A 23803-nucleotide genomic window follows, 5' to 3' on the forward strand; every position below is an offset into this window, starting at 1 on the left:
CACCGAAACTTCTAAAAGGAAATACATTTGGACTTCACTTCATGGATTGTCTACAATGGTAAAACTGCTCATAATGAATATCTTCTATTAACTCACAGTCTCAAAGGATTTTAATGACTGATGACATGTATTATCATAAGCGCAATGCTACATCTATTCATACTGAGTGAAAAAAGTGAATTACACACTAGGACAATAGAAAAGGCTTGATTCAAACAGATGTATTGCTCACTGTGCCTATAGGGTAATCAACTACATCATACCTTACTGATGATGCATACAACAGGTAGAAACAATGTTTGTCGTTTCTCATGAAGAGGAGACTTGTCTGGTACTTTTTAATCAGACTGCCTCGATATGCAACTTTTCGTAGATCTCTTCAGTGTTGGTACAAGGGTACTGTGTGTATGTATTATTTTTAAAAAATTCTCTGCAGCTCTACTTGCCAAGTTGACTTAAAAAGTTACATCAAGGGCTGTAGTTCTATGGCCAATAAAACCGGGAGTATAAAACATTCATTATCAAAAGGATGTGCCTCAGATTCCCATCTATGTTTTACATATAAAAATGTATATTATTTGCATTAAGAAAATATATTTTTACCTTCAGCAATGAAAACTAACTTTTCACCACTTTCATTAAAAAACAGCATCTTCAGCAATAGAAACACAACTTGAAAACCGATCAGTGATGTTCGACCCCTTATTTACAACATTTGTTATTCATTGTACGATATCTATATAAATAAAATTGTATTAACCCCCCCCCTTTTCTACTTTAATTATTTCCTATAATACTACGGATGTGCAATTTATTCATTTCCCCCCAGTTTTTATTTATGTTTTTCCTTCATTTATGATCTTTGTGTTGTTACTCATTGTATTAATAATTTAACCATAACAAAGATCCTTACTATTAGGTCACTGTCCACATACCATACTTTTTAAATACTAATGAATGTTGGAAACTTGGACAAAAATGTACAATTGCAATGGCTGAGCCTGCCGGACACCTACACCTAAAGGTAACGGTCTAAGCTCAGCCTCTTGCTTATTAACAATGACCTATTTGGTTTGGAAACTCGTATCTGTTTTGCTTGTTTTTTCTGTTTTGTTTATGTTGAGAAAACCACAAAATAGTGAATGTAACTTACTGAATAACAGCTTAAAAGCATAAATGATAATGTCACAAAAAAATTTACAATTGTTATTTCTATTATTTACAAACAATAAAAAAAAAAAAAAAACACACCACTTTAATTCCCAGGAATGTTAACTCAGGTTCATAATATGAATACTATTTTGATGGCTAATAAGAGCAGCAGTACTTTAGATGGGTAGTCTAGCCGCATTTTCAATGTTGCTTTTTTGATATCCTTAATGGGCTGTTGAACTGCCACCATGCAAATCAAGCTCATCTTACACCTTCAGGCATTAGGTAATATCCCATTTCTAAACAAGATGGGATGATACAGCTCTTTATAGTACGGTTTCTCAAAATACAATTTTTTTCAGACACTAAAAATTTTCAATTGCTGAAAGGCAAACGATTTAAGATTTGGACAAAGTTAGTTCCCTATGCAGGCACGTGATCGAAGTGTTAATTGTCTTCCAGAACAGTCTGAAATCCATTAAAACATCCAGCCATAGAGCAGGTTTCTGATCCCAGCAGAATACATACATCCACCAGCTCTTCGTCAGCTAGCTTTCCACAGCAATCTCATTTGTTGGTTTCATCTACAAGAATTTAATGAGATCGTAGCACAGGATGTGTGTACGGCCATTTGTGCATTTTAAAATAAAGTCTGCTGAACACGACTTTTGTTTTTTGACATAATTGGCTATATTTAACTAAGTGGAGAAAAAAAAAAAAAAGATTTGATGGTACGATGCTAAACATGGCCAAGGGTTTCTGTAACATTAGATATAGAGTGAATGGAATGACAGCCTAGCCTGCAAGCTTACGATCGAAAGAACTGAAAATCAGTTTATCTGGTAATAAAGCGTGCCCTTTGTGATTATAAGCGTAGTTATGTAATAAAAAATGTAATATAGTAGTTAAATCAGGAATACTTTCACTAATTTTCGACCATATTTTAAGATCCAGAGATTATAATCCTCAACGTAAAGAGACACTACAGGCACCCAGACCACTTCATCTCATTGAAGCGGTCTGGGTGCAGTACCCCTGCCTTTTAACCCAGCAGTTTCAGAGAAAATTTAATGTTTACATTACAGGGTTAAGTATTCCAGACAGCCACTACAGGCGATTTCTGCTCCCTGACTTTTACTCCGTGAAATGACGTTGGACTTTTTGCAAGAGTAAGTCTAACATCATCAAATGTCCCATAGGAAAGCAGTGACTTTTCTATGGGGAAGCTTTAGCGCACACACGGCAAGTGCATTCGGTTACCCCTTTGCCGTGACGGTGCGGGAGGAGCTGGAATTAAGGTAAGCAATGAGGGGATTTGTAACCCTTTACATGTCTGACGGTATGGGGGGACGACACTGGGATTTTTTATTTTTTATTATTATTATTTTAGAGTTGACATCATACAGTACATGATATAAAGATATAGAGAGATAGAAATAGATAGATAGACATAGATAGATTGATAGAAATAGATAGATAGAGACAGGTGGATAGAAACCGGTAGATAGAAATAGGAAGATAGATATATAGATAGATAGAGTGTGTGTATGTGTGTAACAATATTTATTTAAAATGTGTGTGTTTGCATACAAACACTATATATAGAGACATCTATATATAGTGTTTACTTACAAAGTTTTGGCTTAGGAGGGTTGCCGCAGGAGGGGGGCGGGCATAGACTGCGAGCTGAGCTGTCAGCTCGCAAACGTGAATACCGCACACATGCGCGATAGAGCGCTCAGTGCATTCATAGAGCGGCATTCAATGCAGCTCTATGAAGAACCTGATTGGTGCAGAGCGAAACCGCGCATGCGCACCACAGAACGTGGACACTTCTCAGAGAGAAGCGTCTGATTGAGCCCTGCTATTGCGTCGTTTTTATGAAAAGGGGGGCGTGGCCTGCCGAGTAGCTCGGCGCTGGAACGTAGCTAAGTTAATATGATAAAAAGGGCTCAAATTTATTTTTAAGGGCAAACTAATATAAAAGTAAGAAAGAAGGCTAAGGAACATGTCTTTCTTGCTTTTATATGTTTACTATAGTGATCCTTTAAAGATTAAAAAGAGCTCCAATTACTTATGGCGAAGTTGCTTGTAAAATACGCAATTTGACCTTTGAAGAGGAAGGAGAGAAGGGTGGAGGGAAGAGAAGAAAAAAAAGCTCCCCCCCACAACAAATCTACATTTGCTTTAAACAGAAAAACACTTTTTTTTACATATGCAACGTCATTTAAAACAAACAGATAAAGGAAGATCTTTCACCCCAGATTACCAAGCACAAATTGGCAGCTAAACTTAAAAGATCTGAACGGAACATAAACAAAAGACAGTGGCTTGGAGAGATCTTACTGATTAGACTGTGTATTTGTTCACAAATGCCAACATGAATGGAGATAGAGGGCAAGAGAGGAAGGCGGCCAGAAGCACAGCATGTTCTAAAGAAAAACTAAAATAAGGTGAGCCACTAAATATTGTTCAACAATAACAGTTCACATGTTGGAGACCCTAAAAAAAAAAAAAAAAAAAGGCCTTCCATTTTTCGTCATCAACAAGAAAGAAAAGTGTGCATGTGAAAAGTTGTCTAGATGTGAACTGCTGTAGGCGTCTGCTCTTATTTGTGCTACTGAGTCCTTTTTTTTTTTATTATTCTTTATTTTTGTTGTGGCTCTGCAAGTATGTTTGTAACTACATGCACAACAGCTATAGCAAGCAATTCAAAAGGCATAGTAGTACAATTGTGTGGCATGGTGTTAATAATGCACATTTTTAACAATTATAGCAAGAAAAGAGACAGTGCTTGGTGTTAAAAACAAAAATAGAGGAACCAAGTGAAGCAAATGCACTGAGTAGCTTGGCAACGGCAGAATGTTGTTCCACCCTATCGGATGGTTATTAAAAGCAAAAGTAATGCCGGGCTAGTGCAGAGAAGAGTAAATACAATAATAAAAAAAGGAGTAGAAATAGCACTTCTCACTGGATGCTGATTTGTAGGCAAGTATAGTAAAATAAAAACCCCATAAATTTTGATTGCCTGGTAAGCCCACACCACCCCAACACTCGAATACTTTAGAGGTCAGCCTGCAATTAGCTGATCTAAGAGGTCACTCCCATGATAAGCAAGAATGCTGTGATGGCTTGGTATTATAACACGGTAATAGTATCTTAAAATAAATCCCAGCATCAGAATTTGATGAAACGCAAACATGTATTCCTGACCCTATAGGGTTAAAACCACCATCTAGCCACCCAGGCCCCCTCATGCCTCCCTAACTATTGTAAAATCTTACTTGTATTCAAGTCTGGAGCTGCTTGCTTTGTCACTGTTTCCTTTAGACCTGCCCACTGCCTGCTGACATGTGGTAGCCTGGTCCAATCACAATGCTTCCCCATAGGATTGGCTGAGATTAACAAACAGGCAGATCAGGGGCAGAGCCAGCACAATTCAAACACAGGCCTGGCCAATCAGCAATTCCTCATAGAGATGAATTGAATCAATGAATCTCTATGAGGAAAGTTCAGTGTCTGCATGCAGAGGGAGGAGACACTGAATGTTTGGATGCATTTTAGGCAACCATGACCCAGGAAGGATCTCTAACAGCCATCTGAGGAGTGACCAGTGAAGTGATCACTAGGCTGTAATGTAAACACTGCATTTTCTCTGAAAAGACAGGGTTTACAGCAAAAAGCCTGAAGGGAATGATTCTACTCACCAGAACAAATTCAATAAGCTGTAGTTGTTCTGGTGACTATAATGTCCCTTTAAGAAACTAATTATTGCCGTATTACTCTCTGTTCTCCCTAGCCTCTACATTTTTTTCTCCGATATTACTGATCACAAAAGTAGGTGATACATAATTCCTGGTTTATTCAATTGAGATTGCAGTGCAATGAAATTTTTTTTTTTGTTTGTTTTTTTTAATTAGAAAGTGTTTGTGCACAATAACCTTACCTGCGGTTCTTTGCTTAATAAAAAATGTCTGGATCTATGGGGAGTTAGGGATCGCTTGACTACAGCCCGATGGGTGAACTGGTAATAATCATCAAAAATCTGAAAGACAAAGCGACAAATCATTAATATAAATTATACAACCTGAAGAAATGGTTCAATAGCCAAATGTAATAAAAAAATTCTTACATTTGATAGAAGGTCTTACAATACTCTCAATGTTATGGCATTTGCATTTGCGTACACACACACACACACACAATATATACATTGGTTTAATAACTGTACATACATCATAAAGTAGTGACCATGATTACGAAGCATTGCAGGCTGTGTGGGTGGCAAAAATAAAGTATTTTTATTGAACTAAGCAATGCAATAATAAGTTGATTTGTTTTTAATAGAATATTTAGGAAACCACTTAAGCATATACTGCAGATTCTCAAGAGCGGTCTCTTACCAGAAGGCACATTTTTATGGCACAAAACAATCACGAAAATAGACACTGAGCTGACTAGTGAGGCAAAAATCACAGGTTTTATCCAATAATGTATTAAACAGAACACTCAGTACTAAATACCTTTTCAGTGGGTTGTTATGGAAACAAACTGGACACTTAATAAGAGCATCCAACACAAAAGAAGCACAAAATATACTGTATGACAAGAGAGACTTTGGCAACATGATATTTTCTGCCCGATTAAACAGCACAAATGCTTATTTCAAATCAAATAAAGGGCACATATCCAAGTTATGTCAGGGTTCCTTTATGGTGGCCCCAACATCAAAGACATTTCAGTAGGATTATTGAATTGGGAGGTATGCTGCATCTTTATTTTATTTGTCTGCTAAATATGGGTTGCAGGTTTCGGGTAAATGTGCACCCTCAATACTTTTATGGCCAAAACCGGTTTATCTATTCATATTGATTCAGTGGTAAAGCTACAGCACAAGTTGAATTTTAGCAACAGGTTCATGGTTTACTCTGGGGCTTAGCCTATCCTATGATTTTAGAAGAATGAAAAATGAGGACTATATTGCACTCTTGAGAATCTCCAATGTAATGAACAGGGATAATCCTTGTATTTGCTTATTTATTGTGGAAAATGATAATAGAAATGCACAGGGCAGTAAACAAAATAATGTACAAGTAAAATGAATCCAAATACAGGTAAAACAAATAACGGGGACACACACCACTAGGCAAGAAAGTACGCATTTTACGTCTTACAGGAGAGACGTATGACTCCATTTCTTAGCTAAATCTAAACCACATATAATATAGAGAAATCAGGTGTCTTCTGTCCAATACATTTCGCATATGTCATTAATGTCCCTGCGGCTGAGTAGTGCGGAAACCTTTGTAATGACAGAGCAATAAATATCAAGTTAAAAAGCAGGGGAGAAAGCAACTAGACAGCTCTGCGAATTTATGGCCACAAGGGCGATGCTATTTTATACAGCCAAAGAGAAATGGATTTCTTAGCACCCAAGAATGACACTGTCTGGCACACAGAGTCAGTCAATTTTATGGCAGGTAGAGAAGGAATGTGGTAAAAAAAAAAAAAAAATAATGATACACAAAAAAATAAAATAAAAAAAACATACAAAAACAAAACACGGTAAAAAGGGGGGGGGGGGGGGGGGGAGGAGTGGGGACCCATAATGGAAATATCCAAGTGGTGTTTTTTCTTTTTAAACCACAAAAGGTTTATATAATGATTAGATAAGAATTAACAAGGAGTATTTTATGCAGCTTTTACCATTATTTAAAATTATCATCTGAAAGTTTAATAAATGTATATGGTCCATAAATAATAAAGAATTAGTGTGAATCTACCATGTACTGTTTACATACACAAATTATTTCATAAGAAAACAATAATAATAATAATAATAATAATAATAGCATGCTTGTTTGTTTCTGAGGCCTCCTGATGAAGATCTTTGATTGTCAACAGAAATATTAAGATACTGTTAACCTTATAACAAGATAAAACAAACACCTGACAAGTTATAAATACATATTTAACTGCAAGGGATAATACATTTTGAAGGTGCTTTTTACCCTCTGCTGCTCTTCAGCACTAGAAGGTAACAAGAGTACCTATAGAATTAACCCTAGACAAGAATATGTTTAACAAAACCATTTAACATTGTTCGCTACAATATAAAACCAACAGCAAGCACAACTTGTACACAGGAGCATGCCCCCAGCCAAGGACTGGATAACACTTAAGGCTTTCATAAAAGGAATATATTTGCAACGCAAGAGGAGAACTCTGGTTAAGTAACAAAAATTAAAGGCTATTTAATGTTTGCAACAATGTAGTATCTGGACAAAAGCAAAATCGAACTAGAAAAAAAAAAGAAAAAAAAAAAAGATTTTATAGCGAGAACAAGAGTGAATAGTAGAGCACATGCTTGAATCTACGATCACAGAGGCATTTCTTTCGAACACGACCAAGAGGCTCAAATACTGGACCAGACTTGTGACCTAGTGCTCAGACATTTTTCAGCTTATTCATCCGTGTGGGAAAACAAATCCCCCATCATGGTGTTGTCCGTCGATACATTTTAGGGTCAGTTGAGTACCATTCACAGTCTGTAGATTGTAAAATGTTTTAATGGAGGTAACTTCTCCACCAAAACTTTTACTTTATGACCAAATCATGTCCCAAGTGTTATTAAAATTAAAATGTGCATCTGAAAAAAAAAAAATCTCTATGTGTCTGATTAGGTTGCAATAATAGGTCACCAATGAGGCTGTACTTACAAGAATATATATATATATATATATATATATATATATATATATATATATATATATATATATATATATATATATATATATATATATATATATATATAAATAAAACAAAAAACAATATTGATTTTCCTTCAAACATCAGGTTACAGCCCCAGTGCCATGGGCACAGTATGTTTAAGGGACAGTGATTTGTTACCACTACCCTAGCTCAGAAGTGAAAATACAACCACAGATGCCACTAAAGGACTCCAGAAACCTAGAGCTTTTGGACAAATCCAGTAAGCTTGCGAGTTTAAGCATTAGAAAAGATCACCATTGTCCAACTAGCTTCCCAGGCTATATGTGGAGATGCACAGTATTTCTGGCCTTCGGGCTGTCCGGGGGTAAAAAAACAAAACCTTGTAACTAGGATATTAATTTATTACTGGTATTTATATAGCGCCAGCATTATCAGAGGGTGAGAATATCATTAATACCATTCACACCTCTGGCATATGCTAAAGCCCAGGAATTAGAAGTTTCTCCAGAAATACAAAACTGGCCAGCTTTCATGCAAATTAAAGTGTTGGAGGTTTATACCTTTGTATATGGGAACATGGGAATATTTCTGAATTGTTTCAGACTCTTGGGAGGGGTACAAGCGTTGTCCTTTCTTGTACTTAAGTAATTTTTAAAGTTTACAGTTTAATCTTACGCCATCATAGTTCCAGTTTACACTCGAACCTCTGGACCCAGTAACTGGAGTTTTCGTTATTTAAGTTTAGGGGTTAAGCCCCAGGACACTTCTGGAGTGTCCGACAAGGTGTTTTGTCTCCACAGGCTGTTGGATTATTCCCTTTCTGAGGTTTAACCATCACCTGTGGAGTCCATAATTTTTGTTATACCTTTGTTAAACCTTTTTTAAATCATGAAGCACTATGAGATTTTTCTACAGTCAATTGTCCCCAATATCAGTTTTCTTTCAACAATTACTACACTAATTTTCCAAGTATGATTCCTCATGAACCATAATGTAGATATGACACTGAATAAAGTGTGTGTTAATTTCATCGTTATTTATATGAATTTTAACTTTGGAGCATAGATTTTAAAAGTGGCTCCTGGTGTTTTAGAACGTACAATTCAGACAATTACACTTTTGAATGTCTCTTACATATTTTCGCTTTGCAACATAATCTGTTTTGTATTCACAGTCAACCACATTAAAAGCGTAAAATTTGTGAAGGAAAAAATAAAAAGCAGAGTGAGGTAATAATTTTGTTACACCGCGGACATGAAATGAAGGGTATATTAAAGTATTATGCGTGAAATAAAAATTCAGTCAGCTCCGTAAATAAACCAAATTTGCTTTTTAAAACTTTATTTTTTGTTACAAAACAGAACAACAAGGTCTGTATATCTTAAAACATTTCCACTATACAGGAGAACAGGTGACCCCCTCCCTGTTCCCACAAATGTATCACAATCGCCTAATCAGATGTGTCTTAGTATCAATTGTAAATAGGAATGTTACTGGCATTATTTGTACCAGTAGCATGTGAACATGTGGTATTGGGGGGGGGGGGGGGAGGGTGTAAGGACCACCTCAATATTTTGCTTCACTAGCTAGGTTTAACAGTAGATCGGTCCTTTAAATAAAATACATTTCGAAATGCTGGATGTTGGTCTCAGAATTTTACTGAGAGGAGCAAAAGAAAAGAAAAAAAAAAAAAAGCTATTTACTGGCCAAGACGATTTGTAAACATTACACTAGATAAAGGCTATATAGATAACCCAATTTCCCCAGAGAATGTAACCTCTTATCCATCAATTAAGGTCTAACTGTGAGGACAGAAACAATTAACTAATGTATACCAATAAGGCCACAAACAAACTAAACTGAAACCAGTTTCCCTATTTGAGAAATTGAGAGCTGCATTCTCAGTATTTGATTAGTATTCCATTATTTGCTGGTCTTCAGGTGAGAGAACTTGCAACGATTTGAGACACTACATGAAGTCTCAGAAGTCTGTCATGAAGGTCTTCATGTTCTATGGTAGGAATACCATGTCAAACATTATTTATCATTGTAAAAGAAAACATTCAACATTCCATTTTTGATAAAAATTTCCAATGGGGGGGGAGGTAAGGGCATTATTTTAAAAATCTGGTCTCTAAACACATTTGGGTTCAGGCGTCTCACCCCACAGCGAGACACCTACACGAGCATTAAGGAGTTTACATTTCAAATGGTTAAGAGATTTATATATTCAACTATAAAGCTCTTTTCTAAAGCTTAAAAAGTTTTGAAAAAAAAAAAAATTCAATAAGAGTCACAGGAGGTCCCCTTGGCAGCTAGCCGGTTTAAGGATTTTTAAAGGATATTGAAATCTAAACACACTTTACAGATTGGCTCTGTTCAGGAACAGCAGTAGAAAGCTGGAATCGGGCAGTATTAAGTTACTGCTGTGTAGCTGTTGACCCCAGACGTGTTACAATGTCAATCGTTCTGAAATATCAGCCACTTCCTCTTTCCCAGTCCATTCCTCAGCTGTGTCTGTTGACTTCCCATCAGTCGTCACTCACGGAGGAGCCATAAGATTACTGTATTAGAGACTTTATGACTTAAGTTATTGCATATTGAAAATGTGAACTTCCTTCTGAAGCAGATGTGTAGGTTTCTGTACTCAGGCCTCACTCCAACTTTTATGATTTTAATGGCTCCCACACATTATATTGGAAAATGGTTGACCACTGCCCAACAGGAACAAAAAAAAAAAAAAAAAAAAACAGTTTGAAGCAGAATAAATCATTAAAAGTACACTTGAGTTTAATACAATTAAATCCACTCCACAGTACTCACAGACAGGCAATAATCAATATTTTAGATGGTTAGCTCATTTGTACAAGGCCTTCTTTATAAACGGTTCATATCTGTCAAATGTGCTTCGTTAGAATAGTTTGTCTTGTTTTAACTATTGTACAGTGCTGCAGAATACATTGGTGCAAAATAAATAACAAATTGTAACGATCATTAGAATATGGAGTTTGTCGATAAAACATCAATGTAGCGTGCAGTTCCAATCAAGAAACCATTACTCAAACCTGCTAATAATATTGGATATGGACATTAATATTGAGCTCTGATTTTGGAAAAATGCTAACAGCTGGTTTTAGAAATGACATAGGGTATAAAAGGAAACCTATATCCATTCACTGTATCTTACATTTTATTTATTTTTTTAATTCTTTATTTTTGCTGTGCCCAGATTAACATCAGCCTTGCAATGCCCCAACAGCAAGGACAAGGTAAACACATATACATAGCTTTACAAGAAAGCTTCATGTCTGTCTGGCAATTAGTCAATGTATAGGCTAAGATTTGCTAGCTAAGCCTGTCTTGAGCTGCAACCCAAAAAAATGTATGTGGATGTGGACAGACCTGTAGGCAAAATGTGATATGTACAACCGTTTAAATACACATAGCGACATACATATTAGTATTGAATAAGGAGTGGAGTGAGGGATCCACCTACAAGTAGATGGGACCCACTCCACTAAGATACCCTCGTGAAGTTAAAATATAATTTAGTGGTATTAACCTTTATTAAAGAACCAAATACAGAAATAAATAATACATACAAAAATAGCGCTTAAATCACACAAAATAGTGGCACACCTTTAAAAGCTGGTACGTGATCTGTATCCTAGATGGGATCGGTATAGAAGGAGAAACCTCTCATGCAGGTATATACTGACTTCTGGGGTTCATGCCTTTCATTACCTCCATAACCTACTTTGTGGCAACAGTGTAGGTTTGTCCTACATCAGTAGCCCTATCTTCTGTTTTAATATTAAAAGGTTTTAATACCTAGGTTACCGATCAGAATCCAACTACTTAATATTGAAAATGGCCAGTTTTCTGTCAAACAAACAAGATATCAATACATGGTGTAGCAACGCGGAGAATGTTTTCTCTAGAGATAATCTCGAGAAAAATCTAGCCCCTCCCGATATTAATAATTCGTTTAATTTTTTAACTATACTATACAAACAATAGATCAGGACATGCTGGGAGATCTTGAGAACTACATTAAAAAGGATATGATCTCTAGAGGCCTAAGGGTCCTAAATATTCCTACAGCTTACTCAGACAATGCTGAATTTGTCAATGAAGAGTCTGCGGTCGGATCATGTTCTAAAAGGTTCATGGAAATAACCTGTAACGTTGAAATGGAAAAACTTAATACCAATCAAAAACTAGGAGAGTAAATTGATAAGTTCAAGCAATTTCAAACTGATCTCAGTTTCCCCCTACTAGAAAATAAGCTTAAACAAAACCTTGACAGATATCAGAACTCCATTCCAGAACACGGAATCAGACCCGGATTTCGAGAAGGCGAGGAGCGGGGAAGAAGAGACACTATTAGATAGAGATCCTAAGTCATCACTCTCCTGTACCTTGAAACTTCAAGTAAATAACTTGTCTACATGCCATCTGGATGAATATCACCTTACAGTACTGGAAAGAGGCCCTTTTTGTGCCAACCCTGGCTTTTGATAAATTCATGTGGATTAAAGATCTACATCTCTTTGTGCGCAAACTTGCGTTACATAAATATCATCAATTAAACACAGAGAGGAAGGCAAATAAAGATTTTGAGTGTTTGACAACACTTTTATCCCTCTTAGATGAGAATGATGGCCAATTAGCAGTGAATCGCACTGAATTAAGTCCTAAAAGCCGCTTCACTCCCAACTTCGCAAGTTTCAGCAACATTGAACTGTTCCTAGAGGCAGTTAGAAGGGATATTGAAGGCATTGAAAAAAGAAACCTAATGACAACCTCCCCAGAAAAGAGCAACTAGCACTAAAATCACTCAGAAAGAACGACAATTGATCATTAAGCCTGCCGACAAAGGGGGAAATGTCGTGGTGATGAACTTAATCGACTACGAATAAATGGTCCAAAAGGTATTAGATAATAAAGATACCTACAGGATTATCAACTCTTACCCGACTAATGGCTTCTTGACTAGTTATAAGGAGATTCTAGACGACAGCCGCAGTGGGGAGTTGCTATTGGGTGACGAGTACGAGTTTATCTTGAATCGTCGCCCTAGGATAGCAATCTTCTACTGTTTGCCAAAGGTCCATAAAAGCCTGCAGGATCCACCGGGCTGCCCAATCATGTCCAGGGTCGAAAATATAACCCAGAACGGTAGACTTTATTTAGATGAAATCTTAAGACCATTCGTTGAACAACTGCCCTCATACATCAGGGACACGAAGCAGGCCCTGACTCTCCTTTTTAACCTTCAAATACCAATGACAGCCAGTCTTTTATTCATCTATCCCCCATGACAGAGGGACCAAACATACTAAATAAGTCTTGGACCAGAGGGGCCCCGATCATCAACCACAATCCGTATTTGTATTGAGACTCCTGAATTTTATTCTAACACACACTTATTTCTAAGTAAGTTCTACCACCAGGTGAAAGGTACGACCATGGGGACGGCTTGTGCCCCTCATATGTTAGCCTCCACCAGGGGTGGTGGGAGGAACAAAATCAAGAAATCAGATGTTCTGGCTGACTTCATGCCTAAGATACTGGCATGGTATAGATACATAGACGACATCTTGATTGTGTGGCAGGGCACGAATGATGAATTTAATAACTTTGTCTCTATACTGAATGTGAACGATGACAATCTAAGGTTTCCAACTTAAACGTGTTGCTCTTATTTACTTTCTAAAGAGCATAAACTTCTTCAATGTGGCGGAGACCGTCAAGGAGGCAGATCAGGGGCAGAGCCAGCATAAGCCAAACACAGCACTGGTCAATCAGCATCCCCTCAGAGATGCATTGGATCAATGCATTTCTATGAGGAAAGTTCATTGTCTCCATGCAGAGGGAAGAGACACTGAATTTCAGTCACACTGTGCAGCACTGTCCCAGAAAGCACCTCTAGTAGCAGTCTGAGGGTTGTAATGTAAACACTACCTTTTCTCTGAAAAAAACTGTTTACAGCAAAAAGCCTGACGGGAATGATTATACTCACCAGAATAAATGCTGAACATATGCAATAAGCTGTAGTTGTTCTGGTGACTGTAGTGTCCCTTTAACTAGAAAGGTTAAAACACGGTTTTCCCAATCTTGATAAGCACCTGCTTCATAAAAATAAAAATAAATAAAAAAATCTAATTTTTTTAAGAAGTATTACAATCATATTTTACTTCCTTACTCCTTATATAAACACCTGCTAATTAACGGACCGTACTATGACGCATTATTGTATTCATTAATAGATTTGGTCACTAACATTCAAACATTAATAGGGACTGTAATTTTGTTGGCCAGGAAGCATTAATGCTTAATGTTAAAGAGGATATAATCATATCATTTATGAGTTACAAAAAAGGAGTTTATTAAAACACCAAATTGTAGTTCACTGGAAACCAGAATACAAATTGCAGGAAATAATACCCAAGCCATACCCAATAAAGAGTTTATCCAAGTCAAGTTATTTTTGGAGAATTTTAAAAACACATTTTCAATTCACTATAATTCAGTGTTTACTGAACACACCCTCGAGTCACTTTGCATACTGAATTTGGACTAAACAATACTATAAAGCAATTGCCAAACAGAATAACCACTAAAGCACACTGTTGTGGTTATGGTGTGAGGAGTGCCCAGACCCCCTCCCCGTGTAAGTAAGACAAACCATTCTTTAATATCCAACTCACAGCGAATTCATTTATTTGTGCAACATACAAATACCCAACTTTAATGCACTAAAGGTTTGTCCTTTTAGACAAGCAGTAGCTTCTCAGACAGAAAGGGAAGGGGAGTTGTTGCCCAATGAACCCCAAGTAAGAGGTCACAAAGTTAGGCAAAGATTTTACTACTTACATTGGGGGCTGCCAGAGTATTCCTGACACCATAACCACTACATCATGCAGTACATGAGGAGAAGGTCTTCCTGCATGGTTCTGTCAAGACATGAGAAAGAGGGAAAAAAAACAAACAAAAAAAAAACCTTCTTAGGGGACAAATGGACTGTGCACATGCAAGCATTCCAGGTATTGGACTTGGCAATTTAATTATATTCTTAGCTAAAGTGTGTGTATCACAAATGTTTAAGAACTTTTCCCCCCTATCAGTTCCCTGTAAGTACATTAAAGTTGGGCATTTGCATGCCATACAAATAAATGAATTAGCCATGAATTCAATATTACAAAACAGGAGAGCTAGGGGACTGTCAGACGAGTACAAGAATGTTAAACTAATAGCATTACTGAAGTACAGAAAATCACTTTTTAGTACAAGCCGAGTTGTATGCTCCAGGAAATAACGATCGATGCCGGTTCTTGACAGGAAAGTATGGACAAATCCTTTTCTTGAAACATTGTTTTTAACCAGCTGTGCCAAGCGTTAATGTTTACAGAAGAAGCACATCATCTCATTGAAGCGGTCTGTGTGCAGTGTTCCCTGTGCCCCTTAGCCCCGTAATGTAAAACATTACAGTTTTCAAGAAACTGCAACATTTACATTACAATATGGTCTACCAGACTGCCACAGAGTTTGACCCCATGAAACAATGGTGTACATCCTCACGCTCTGCACGAGAACATCCAGCGTCAAGCAAAACCCTATAGGAAAGCACTCAGCTAGTGCTCCCCTATGGAGAAGAAGAATATGTGCATGGCACTCACCGCGCATGCGCATTAAATCCCGTCCACTGTCTAACGTCGGCAGAGGAGGAGCGCAAACCAGCGCCGAGGAACCTCAGCTTTGGAATTAGGTAAGTGTATGAAAGTGTTTTTTTTTTTGTTTTTTTTTTTTGCACTAAACCAGGATTTGTGGAAAATATAGTTACTTATTTTAGGACAAAATAGAATAAGAATTAACAAAATTCTCCAACTCTTTTTCCAGCTCAACTAGCATGGCTAAAATGTAAATCCATTACTAATTCCCCCAAACTCATGGTTTGCCATTTCTACATGATTCCATGTAGGCTATGAAAATGTATTTGCAATGTTATCAGAGGCTGTACTGGTCCATTCTTTGTGTGTGTGTGTGTTAAGGAAGTGATTTCCTATCAGGCTTATAGTGGCACTGTAACTTGCAGATTTACAAAGACAGCATCTTCAAAAATCTCATACCGACCAAGTTTGAAATTCACCGAATAACCTGCCAGCACGTTGTGTGTTCCTACATCTTCATAAATTCCTGTTTACACAGACACATCCTGGCAGATGATACCACTATGAGGGCCACACAAGGACCAATTAGAAGATACTGGCATTGAGGAGAGGTCCAAATGCCACCATGCATGCAGAATTGCTACCCTTCAAATGTGAATTTCTCTCTTTTTTGAGTCTGTTTAAAGCTGTACTCAAAAGACCATACTCATAACACACACCTGCTAACACTTCAAATAGTCACATTTATAGGAACATTTTTCTTTTAGGCAAAGTGAAAGGGAGGGGGTGGGGCGTTCCATGGACCATTTAGGTGACTTCCTGACCTACTAAAAGCCATTTAAAGTAATTAAGTAATGCGATTTTAAAAATCACGTTGATGTGGATTTAACCAAATTTACAGTGGTCTAAAGCTACCATTCCATTAATTTTCTTCCACTGGAGGATTTAGGATTTATTTAAAACACAAAGGACTTCTCTCTTATCAATAGGGTATCGGAGATTTAAAAAAACAAAAAACAAAACAAAAAACACCAACAAAAAATACCAACAGATTTCCCCTATATAAATTATTGATTCCAATGTTATTATGTTTATAGTAAATATTACCTAAATCAGCGTTTTAACTGTAACATCCCAGTATGGCTTGTTGAAACTACAGCACCCCTCTGATGAAGCATACACTACCACATTCAAAAGAAAAAGAAAAACAATCAAAAAAAAGTTTCCCCTTCTAATATTAAGCTGCATTTCCACCTAGAAATGTTTAAAGAAAATAAAAATAAACAATGAAGCAACATTATATATGTAGTAGAAAAGAAAGTACTAAGACGCTCACACACAATTACATGTGGTCAGCAGCATATTTTATGTTCAAATACATCACATGTGAAATTAATACGAACTGAATAATAAAGGAGGGAGAAAAAAATGCATTTTACTGGAAATCACACTGGGACAGCAATTAAGGAAGATTGAAATGTGGAACAATTCTACTGATTTCCTGCTCTGCAGTTAACAAAGATTTGTGGTTCTTGCAGTGCAATTTAGCTTAATGCCAAGTGCATCCACATTCACAGAGGCTCCATGGGAACACTCTACAATGCTTATTATTAATGAAAGGTGATCGTCAGAAGACTTAACACTTGTAGCGCGACATTTGACATGTTACAACAAACCTCCTTTCAAGGGGTTAAATGGCACCTATTATCTCCTGAAGAGTAGCAATTACACCTTTTAATCTGTGAGATTCATGTAAAATAACAACGAGCATGACACTAGTTATGGCGTAATAGTAGTACAATAGGTATGGTTTCTAGCAAACGTTGGCTGCTGTGCATAACGAGTTACGAGGAGCGATGTGAAGATTCACACTATTCTTATCTCAGCATTCTCCTGCTCTTTTTATATTCCAGAACTTAAAACAGCTGCCTGAAAGAGAGAATTAAATGAAGAACTGGTTTTCTTCTCATCAGTCTATGCGTTGGTAATATTGACTACCGAAAGCACTGTGAAAATCAAAGGCACTGTGGTTACTGCAAGGACAGTCAGGGTTATCACAAAGTGAGAATTGCTGTGAATTTAACATTTAAGGTCAAAATAGTAACATTGAACGTGGAAACGTAGAGGTTTTTTTAAATTATTTTTTAAATATGCTATTTTGGCCTAAATTGTGAAATTCACTCTGAATTCCTGGCAATTATCATTTTAGTGAATGAGGGGAAAAAAAAACAAAAAAAACCCCTGTGTATGTACAAACTACTTAAGCACAGCCTGGAGTCACAGAACAAAGGTGGGACAGATAATTTTTTCCCTTTTAACACAGGATTCATACATCTGTTAATCCAGGCAGTGCATGTCCATAGTGTGGTAGAAGCATTAGAATCTCCTTGTACAAATGCACAAAGCAACTGGTTTGAGATGATCAACTTTACAGGATATATTACTTGCACTCATTACTCAAGCGTGCACTCTCTTCCGGTGGATGTGCACATACATTTAGAGTCATCAGCAGCCATTAAATATGGACACATCCCATAATCCAAGGAAAGAGCAATTTATTAAAAATTTAAAGGAACACTATAGTCAACTAAATTACTTTAGCTAAATAAAGCAGTTTTAGTGTATAGATCATTCCCCTGCAATTTCACTGCTCAATTTAGGAGTTAAATCACTTTGTTTCTGTTTATGCAGCCCTAGCCACACCTCCCCTGGCTATGATTGACAGAGCCTGCATGAAAAAAAAAAACTGGTTTCACTTTCAAACAGATGTAATTTACCTTAAATAATTGTATCTCAATCTCTAAATTGAACTTTAATCACATACAGGAGGCTCTTGCAGGGTCTAGCAAGCTATTAACATAGCAGGGGATAAGAAAATATTAATTAAACAGAACTTGCAATAAAGAAAGCCTAAATAGGGCTCTCTTTACAGGAAGTGTTTATGGAAGGCTGTGCAAGTCACATGCAGGGAGGTGTGACTAGGGTTCATAAACAAAGGGATTTAACTCCTAAATGGCAGAGGATTGAGCAGTGAGGCTACAGGGGCATGTTCTATACACCAAAACGGCTTCATTAAGCTAAAGTTGTTCAGGTGACTATAGAGTCCCTTTAAGTACAGTACTCCTTCCCTTCAGAAAATGAAGGAAAACAAACGGTCTTTAACTTGCAAGTCATCCGGTCGTGCATATTATCTTGGATTATCTACCTAGTTTATCGCCCCCTTACCCCCGTATACATTACCCTTATAACATTCTGTTCTTTAGCCTCCTGTGTATAGAACAGTTGGGGGCTTACATAATACTAGTTGAAACAGGAATAAGAATTTTATTTCAAAATAAACAAACAACTGTAATTTGGAGTAGTTGTTTCTACATGTTATACACCACGGGTGTTTCAGGAAACCCCCAGTCTGTCTCAATCCCTCTGACAAGACATTTGGCAGATGGATTACAAAGAATGCAGTTGTGCATGCCTAAACCTCTTGGAGAAACAAGGTTACTGGAGATTTTCCATTGTTTGGTAAACAATAAGTTCTCTAATGCAAACATTTTTGTTTTAGAATGGTGTATATACACATATAGACACACACACACACACACACCGATATCCATCTGAATTTCTATAGCCACACATAATTCATATATTGTTTCAGTGGACAGGCACTGCATGGTTTCATATACACATTATTCATAATTTCATAAACGACAGATGAAGTCACAATCGCTATCATTTTACATGTTCATTTATGCTTGCTCAAGAACAATCATAAGAGATCTGTGAAATTAACATTTCTTTATAGTGAAGAAAACCTTTAAGGCAGACGGGAGAGAGAAAATTCACAACTACTTTGCAGTTGTCAAGATAAAAATCTACCTGTTGGAGTGATTTCATGGATGTTTAACACTACTTGCTATGCAAGTCAAACACGACTTTTAAAAATCTGCTTTTTAAATCCACAGATGCAATACAATAAGAAGGTAGGGGAAAGAAAAAAAGTCAACACAAGTGTTCCAGTAAAAGATCTCATTCTCTCAATTGTATAATTATACAAATTAGTTTAGTGCTGTGAGTATTTTCTACATTATACATTAAACATGCATACACTTTTATTTTTTTTAAATAGATTGTGAATTGTTCTACCTCAGAAAGCAGGTCACAGCTTTATATATATATATATATATATATATATATATATATATATATATATATACACACACACACCACCTACTGTTCACCTACTGTTCCCATGTGTCAATCATCTTTTGCTAGAATTGTCTGTCATTTTACCAATTGTACCGCTATGGGGAAGCTATTGTAATTATGCTGCACAAATTTACTGCTACGGTGACAACAAATGGACAGGTTAAAGTAAAAAAATAAATTAAAAAAAACGGGGGGTTTAGACAAGAATCCATAAACATAACAAATTACACATTTTCATAAAAAAAGATGTGTCGAAAATATAATTAGGCAATGGTACAAGATAAACAACAATACTGGTTAAAGCCAACTTTATTAACACCTAAATGAAACGCCAAACTGAGTAAATATGGCTGCCAAAACTTTTTTTTTTTTTTTAAAGTTTCACAAAATGTTTAATTATTTACCCCACTAATAAACCCGTGAACAAACTCTCTCATTCCTTGTTTTGCATGCTTGCACATCTTTGAGGGCGTTAGTCTCTCCTTGTCTAAATCCAATCTGATTTTCAGATGTCAATTGGGAAGTTTAATTCCCACTAAAAAAAAATGTGCTTTCTATTGCAAGTAGAGAGTAACAAACATGATGTAAAAGCCATGGTATGTAATCTGAATTCTGCTACTACAAAACCTCACACCACTGTTTTTATACACTTGATTGCAGTTTTAGCAAAGATGGAATCTCATGTATGTGGTCTACATTATGAGCCCACATTCTCTGTTCTTTCAACATAGTTTTACCAGTTTGGTCAGCGTTAAGTCAAGCAGGTGACTTTATTTATGGTTATGTGACCTTTGTTGCGGTTAAAGCACATATATACAGCTGAAAACATGAAATAGTAAAACCTTTGATGAAAAAGGTTTAAAGTCTGTGTCGCAATTCAAACAAGAGTTCTTCTTGAGGAACACAATAAGGTAGATGGTGGTCATAACCTGTGCCCATTTTGTAACGGCAAATAACTCCAATTCTGGGCTTGTCATGGGTAAAGCAGACACGACGAGCAAATATCATGGGTGCCCTGGATGGACTAAATACAATCTTAATATCCAGCAGGAGTATGATTTCATCTTGGATAAGCTCACATTGTATTTTTCCCTACCATGTTTTATTTCCCAAAAGGCCGCCTTTACATTTTCTGTACACACAGCGATTTTTGTACAAAGCACTTTAAGCTATTTTTAAGATTAAATATAATTTAATGATGTCCGCCTCTGTGCTGTGAGCTCAGCTTACTAATGATATCGCTCTGTAACCAAGTGATTGATTATGCAGAATTTTTGCTTTACTAATTGGTTGTATTCGGTATAACGAGCACAATTTAGGGTAAGCGATGACACCCAGACAGAAAGACTTGGTGATGTTAGTAACAAGTATTGTTTTAGGGTTTTAAAGGTAGGATTTGGGGGTTAGGTTTAGTTAGCTTTGTGCCTTTTTCCTGACTCAAATGAGTCCGATTAGTCTAAGATATAGTTAATCCCTTGACTCCTATGCTACTCTCACAGTCCAGGCTTGGCAAATAGTCATGTTTTAATGTAACACAATACAATATGAATACTTGAGCTCCTTTAAATTGTAATGTCTGAGCAGGGCTCTTAGCACCTCGTTCTTCATAAGTCAAACAAACATTTGTAGCAAATTAACTGCGTGTCTACTCTACCATCTGTACAACACCACTGAATATGTCAGCATTTCAGAAATAATGCCATGATGAGAGGAGTGGTAGTAAAATATATAAACCAAGTAAATTTCCATATTGCTGATAAAATACTTCAGACCGAGCAGTATTTGCGGCTTCACAAACCCTTTAACCCCTTAAGGACACATGACGTGTGTGACACGTCATGATTCCCTTTTATTCCAGAAGTTTGGTCCTTAAGGGGTTAAAAGAAAGTTAATCATAAAATCACAAAGTTATTGAGTCTACAGTGTTCGAAAAAGATGGAAAATGAGTCTTCAGAGGATGGCTGCAATTCCAATGGTTGTTATAAATGAGTTTAAGAGAAGAAAGAAAATAAAATTATCTAAATATAAAAACATAGTATCTAGAATATTTCACATGAATGACAGGAATTGCCAAGGGTATAACAGAAACAAAAAATGTAATATTGCCACTGGCACTGTGGCTTGATTTTTTTGGCACTGTATGAAATGCCCATTTCTAAAGATTTTAGTTATTTCAACCACTATCCAATGCAAAATCCATAGCTCTCTCTCTATATATCTCTATATACATACATATATACATACTTGCGAAACCAAGAAAGTTATGGTGGGGAAAATTGTGATTGAAAACCGCTTCCACCTGAAGTCTGTGGATAGTTACCGTATGTACACGAGTATAAGCAGAGTTTTTCAGCACATTTTTTGTGCTGAAAAACCCCAACTCGACTTATACTCGAGTCAATGTCTGGGGGCTGGCAGAGAGCGCTTACCTTTCCTGCAGCTCCCTCCTCCTCCGCACCGGTCCGGTCAGCTCCCCTGTCAGCTCTCAGTGTAAGTCTCGCGAGAGCCGCGGGGTCATAGCGCGGCTCTCGCGAGACTTACACTGGGACTTGCAGAGGGAGCTGACCGGACCGGCGCAGAGGAGGAGGGAGCTGACAGGAGCCGCAGGAAAGGTAAGCGCTCTCTGCCAGCCCCCGGTCAGCTCCCTCCTCCGCGCCGGTCCGGTCAGCTCCCCTGTCAGCTCCCAGTGTAAGTCTTGCGAGAGCCGCGGGGTCATAGCGCGGCTCTCGCAAGACTTACACTGGGACTTGCAGAGGGAGCTGACCAGACCGGCGCGGAGGAGGAGGGAGCTGACAGGAGCTGCAGGAGAGGTAAGCGCTCTCTGCCAGCCCCCTCCACTGAACTGCCAAAGCCACTGGACCACCAGGGAGTGAGAGGCCCCCCTCCCTGCCATGTATCAAGCAGGGAGGGGGGGGTGGGGGGAACGAAAAAAATTTAAATAATATTAAAAATAATATTAAAAATAATAAAAAAAAAAAAAAAAATTATAGAAATGCCCACCCCCCACCAAGGCTCTGCAACACATACACAAACACACACTGCATCACACACACTGCACTCATTATATACACACACTGTAAATAAATATTCAATTAATATAATTTTTTTAGGATCTAATTTTATTTAGAAATTTACCAGTAGCTGCTGCATTTTCCACCCTAGTCTTATACTCGAGTCAATAAGTTTTCCCAGTTTTTTGGGGTAAAATTAGGGGCCTCGGCTTACTCTCTAGTATATACGGTAATACAATGTTAAACAAAAATCAGCATACCAGTCAACCCATAAATATTGCTTTTCCCACAGAAATCACACATTTGCAAGGATGTTACTAACGCAAAGGATTCTGGTTGGGCATATGCAAATTAGCTCAACAAGAAATCACATGTTTACCTCATTCCATTTTATGCTCATGCTGATGATTTGCATTAACAATGAAACAGCTGTCCATGAGTGGTTTACTGGCTTTGCCCCTTTTCCCAAGTTCTGTTTCAAAGCTGTTATATACAGCAAACAGAGTCAAGGGAATCCATGTTTAAAATGGCAAAAAATGTGATTCCTTGTTGAGCTAATTTGCATATTCCCACCCAGAATTCTTTGCGGTGGTAACATCACTGCAAATGTGTGATTTATGTGGGAAAAGCAAGTCTCATGGCTCGACTGGTATGCAGATTTTTGTTTAACATTGTAGACACAGAGAGACACAGAGAGACACAGAGAGAGACAGAGAGACACAGAGAGAGACAGAGAGAGACAGAGAGACACAGAGAGAGACAGAGAGAGACAGAGAGAGACAGAGAGAGACAGAGAGAGACAGAGAGAGACAGAGAGAGACAGAGAGAGACAGAGAGAGACAGAGAGAGACAGAGAGAGACAGAGAGAGACAGAGAGAGACAGAGAGAGACAGAGAGAGACAGAGAGAGACAGAGAGAGACAGAGAGAGACAGAGAGAGACAGAGAGAGACAGAGAGAGACAGAGAGAGAGAGACAGAGAGAGACATATACATACACACACACACACCCCAAGTGTACCAAGAGTACAAGAG

At 37.4% G+C, this 23803-nt stretch overlaps 1 protein-coding gene across 1 annotated transcript in view; it reads right to left on the reverse strand.

The window, feature by feature from the left end:
* Window positions 1–23803, reverse strand: part of FURIN (furin, paired basic amino acid cleaving enzyme) — a 160513-nt gene that overhangs the window by 61005 nt on the left and 75705 nt on the right. The window contains exon 3 of the mRNA XM_063448934.1: window positions 5099–5197. Within this exon, the coding sequence (XP_063305004.1) occupies window positions 5099–5197 (99 nt within the window). The remainder of the gene's footprint in view (window positions 1–5098; window positions 5198–23803) is intronic.

The sequence above is a fragment of the Pelobates fuscus genome, chromosome 3 (genome assembly GCF_036172605.1).
Source record: "Pelobates fuscus isolate aPelFus1 chromosome 3, aPelFus1.pri, whole genome shotgun sequence".
Taxonomy (NCBI): domain Eukaryota; kingdom Metazoa; phylum Chordata; class Amphibia; order Anura; family Pelobatidae; genus Pelobates; species Pelobates fuscus.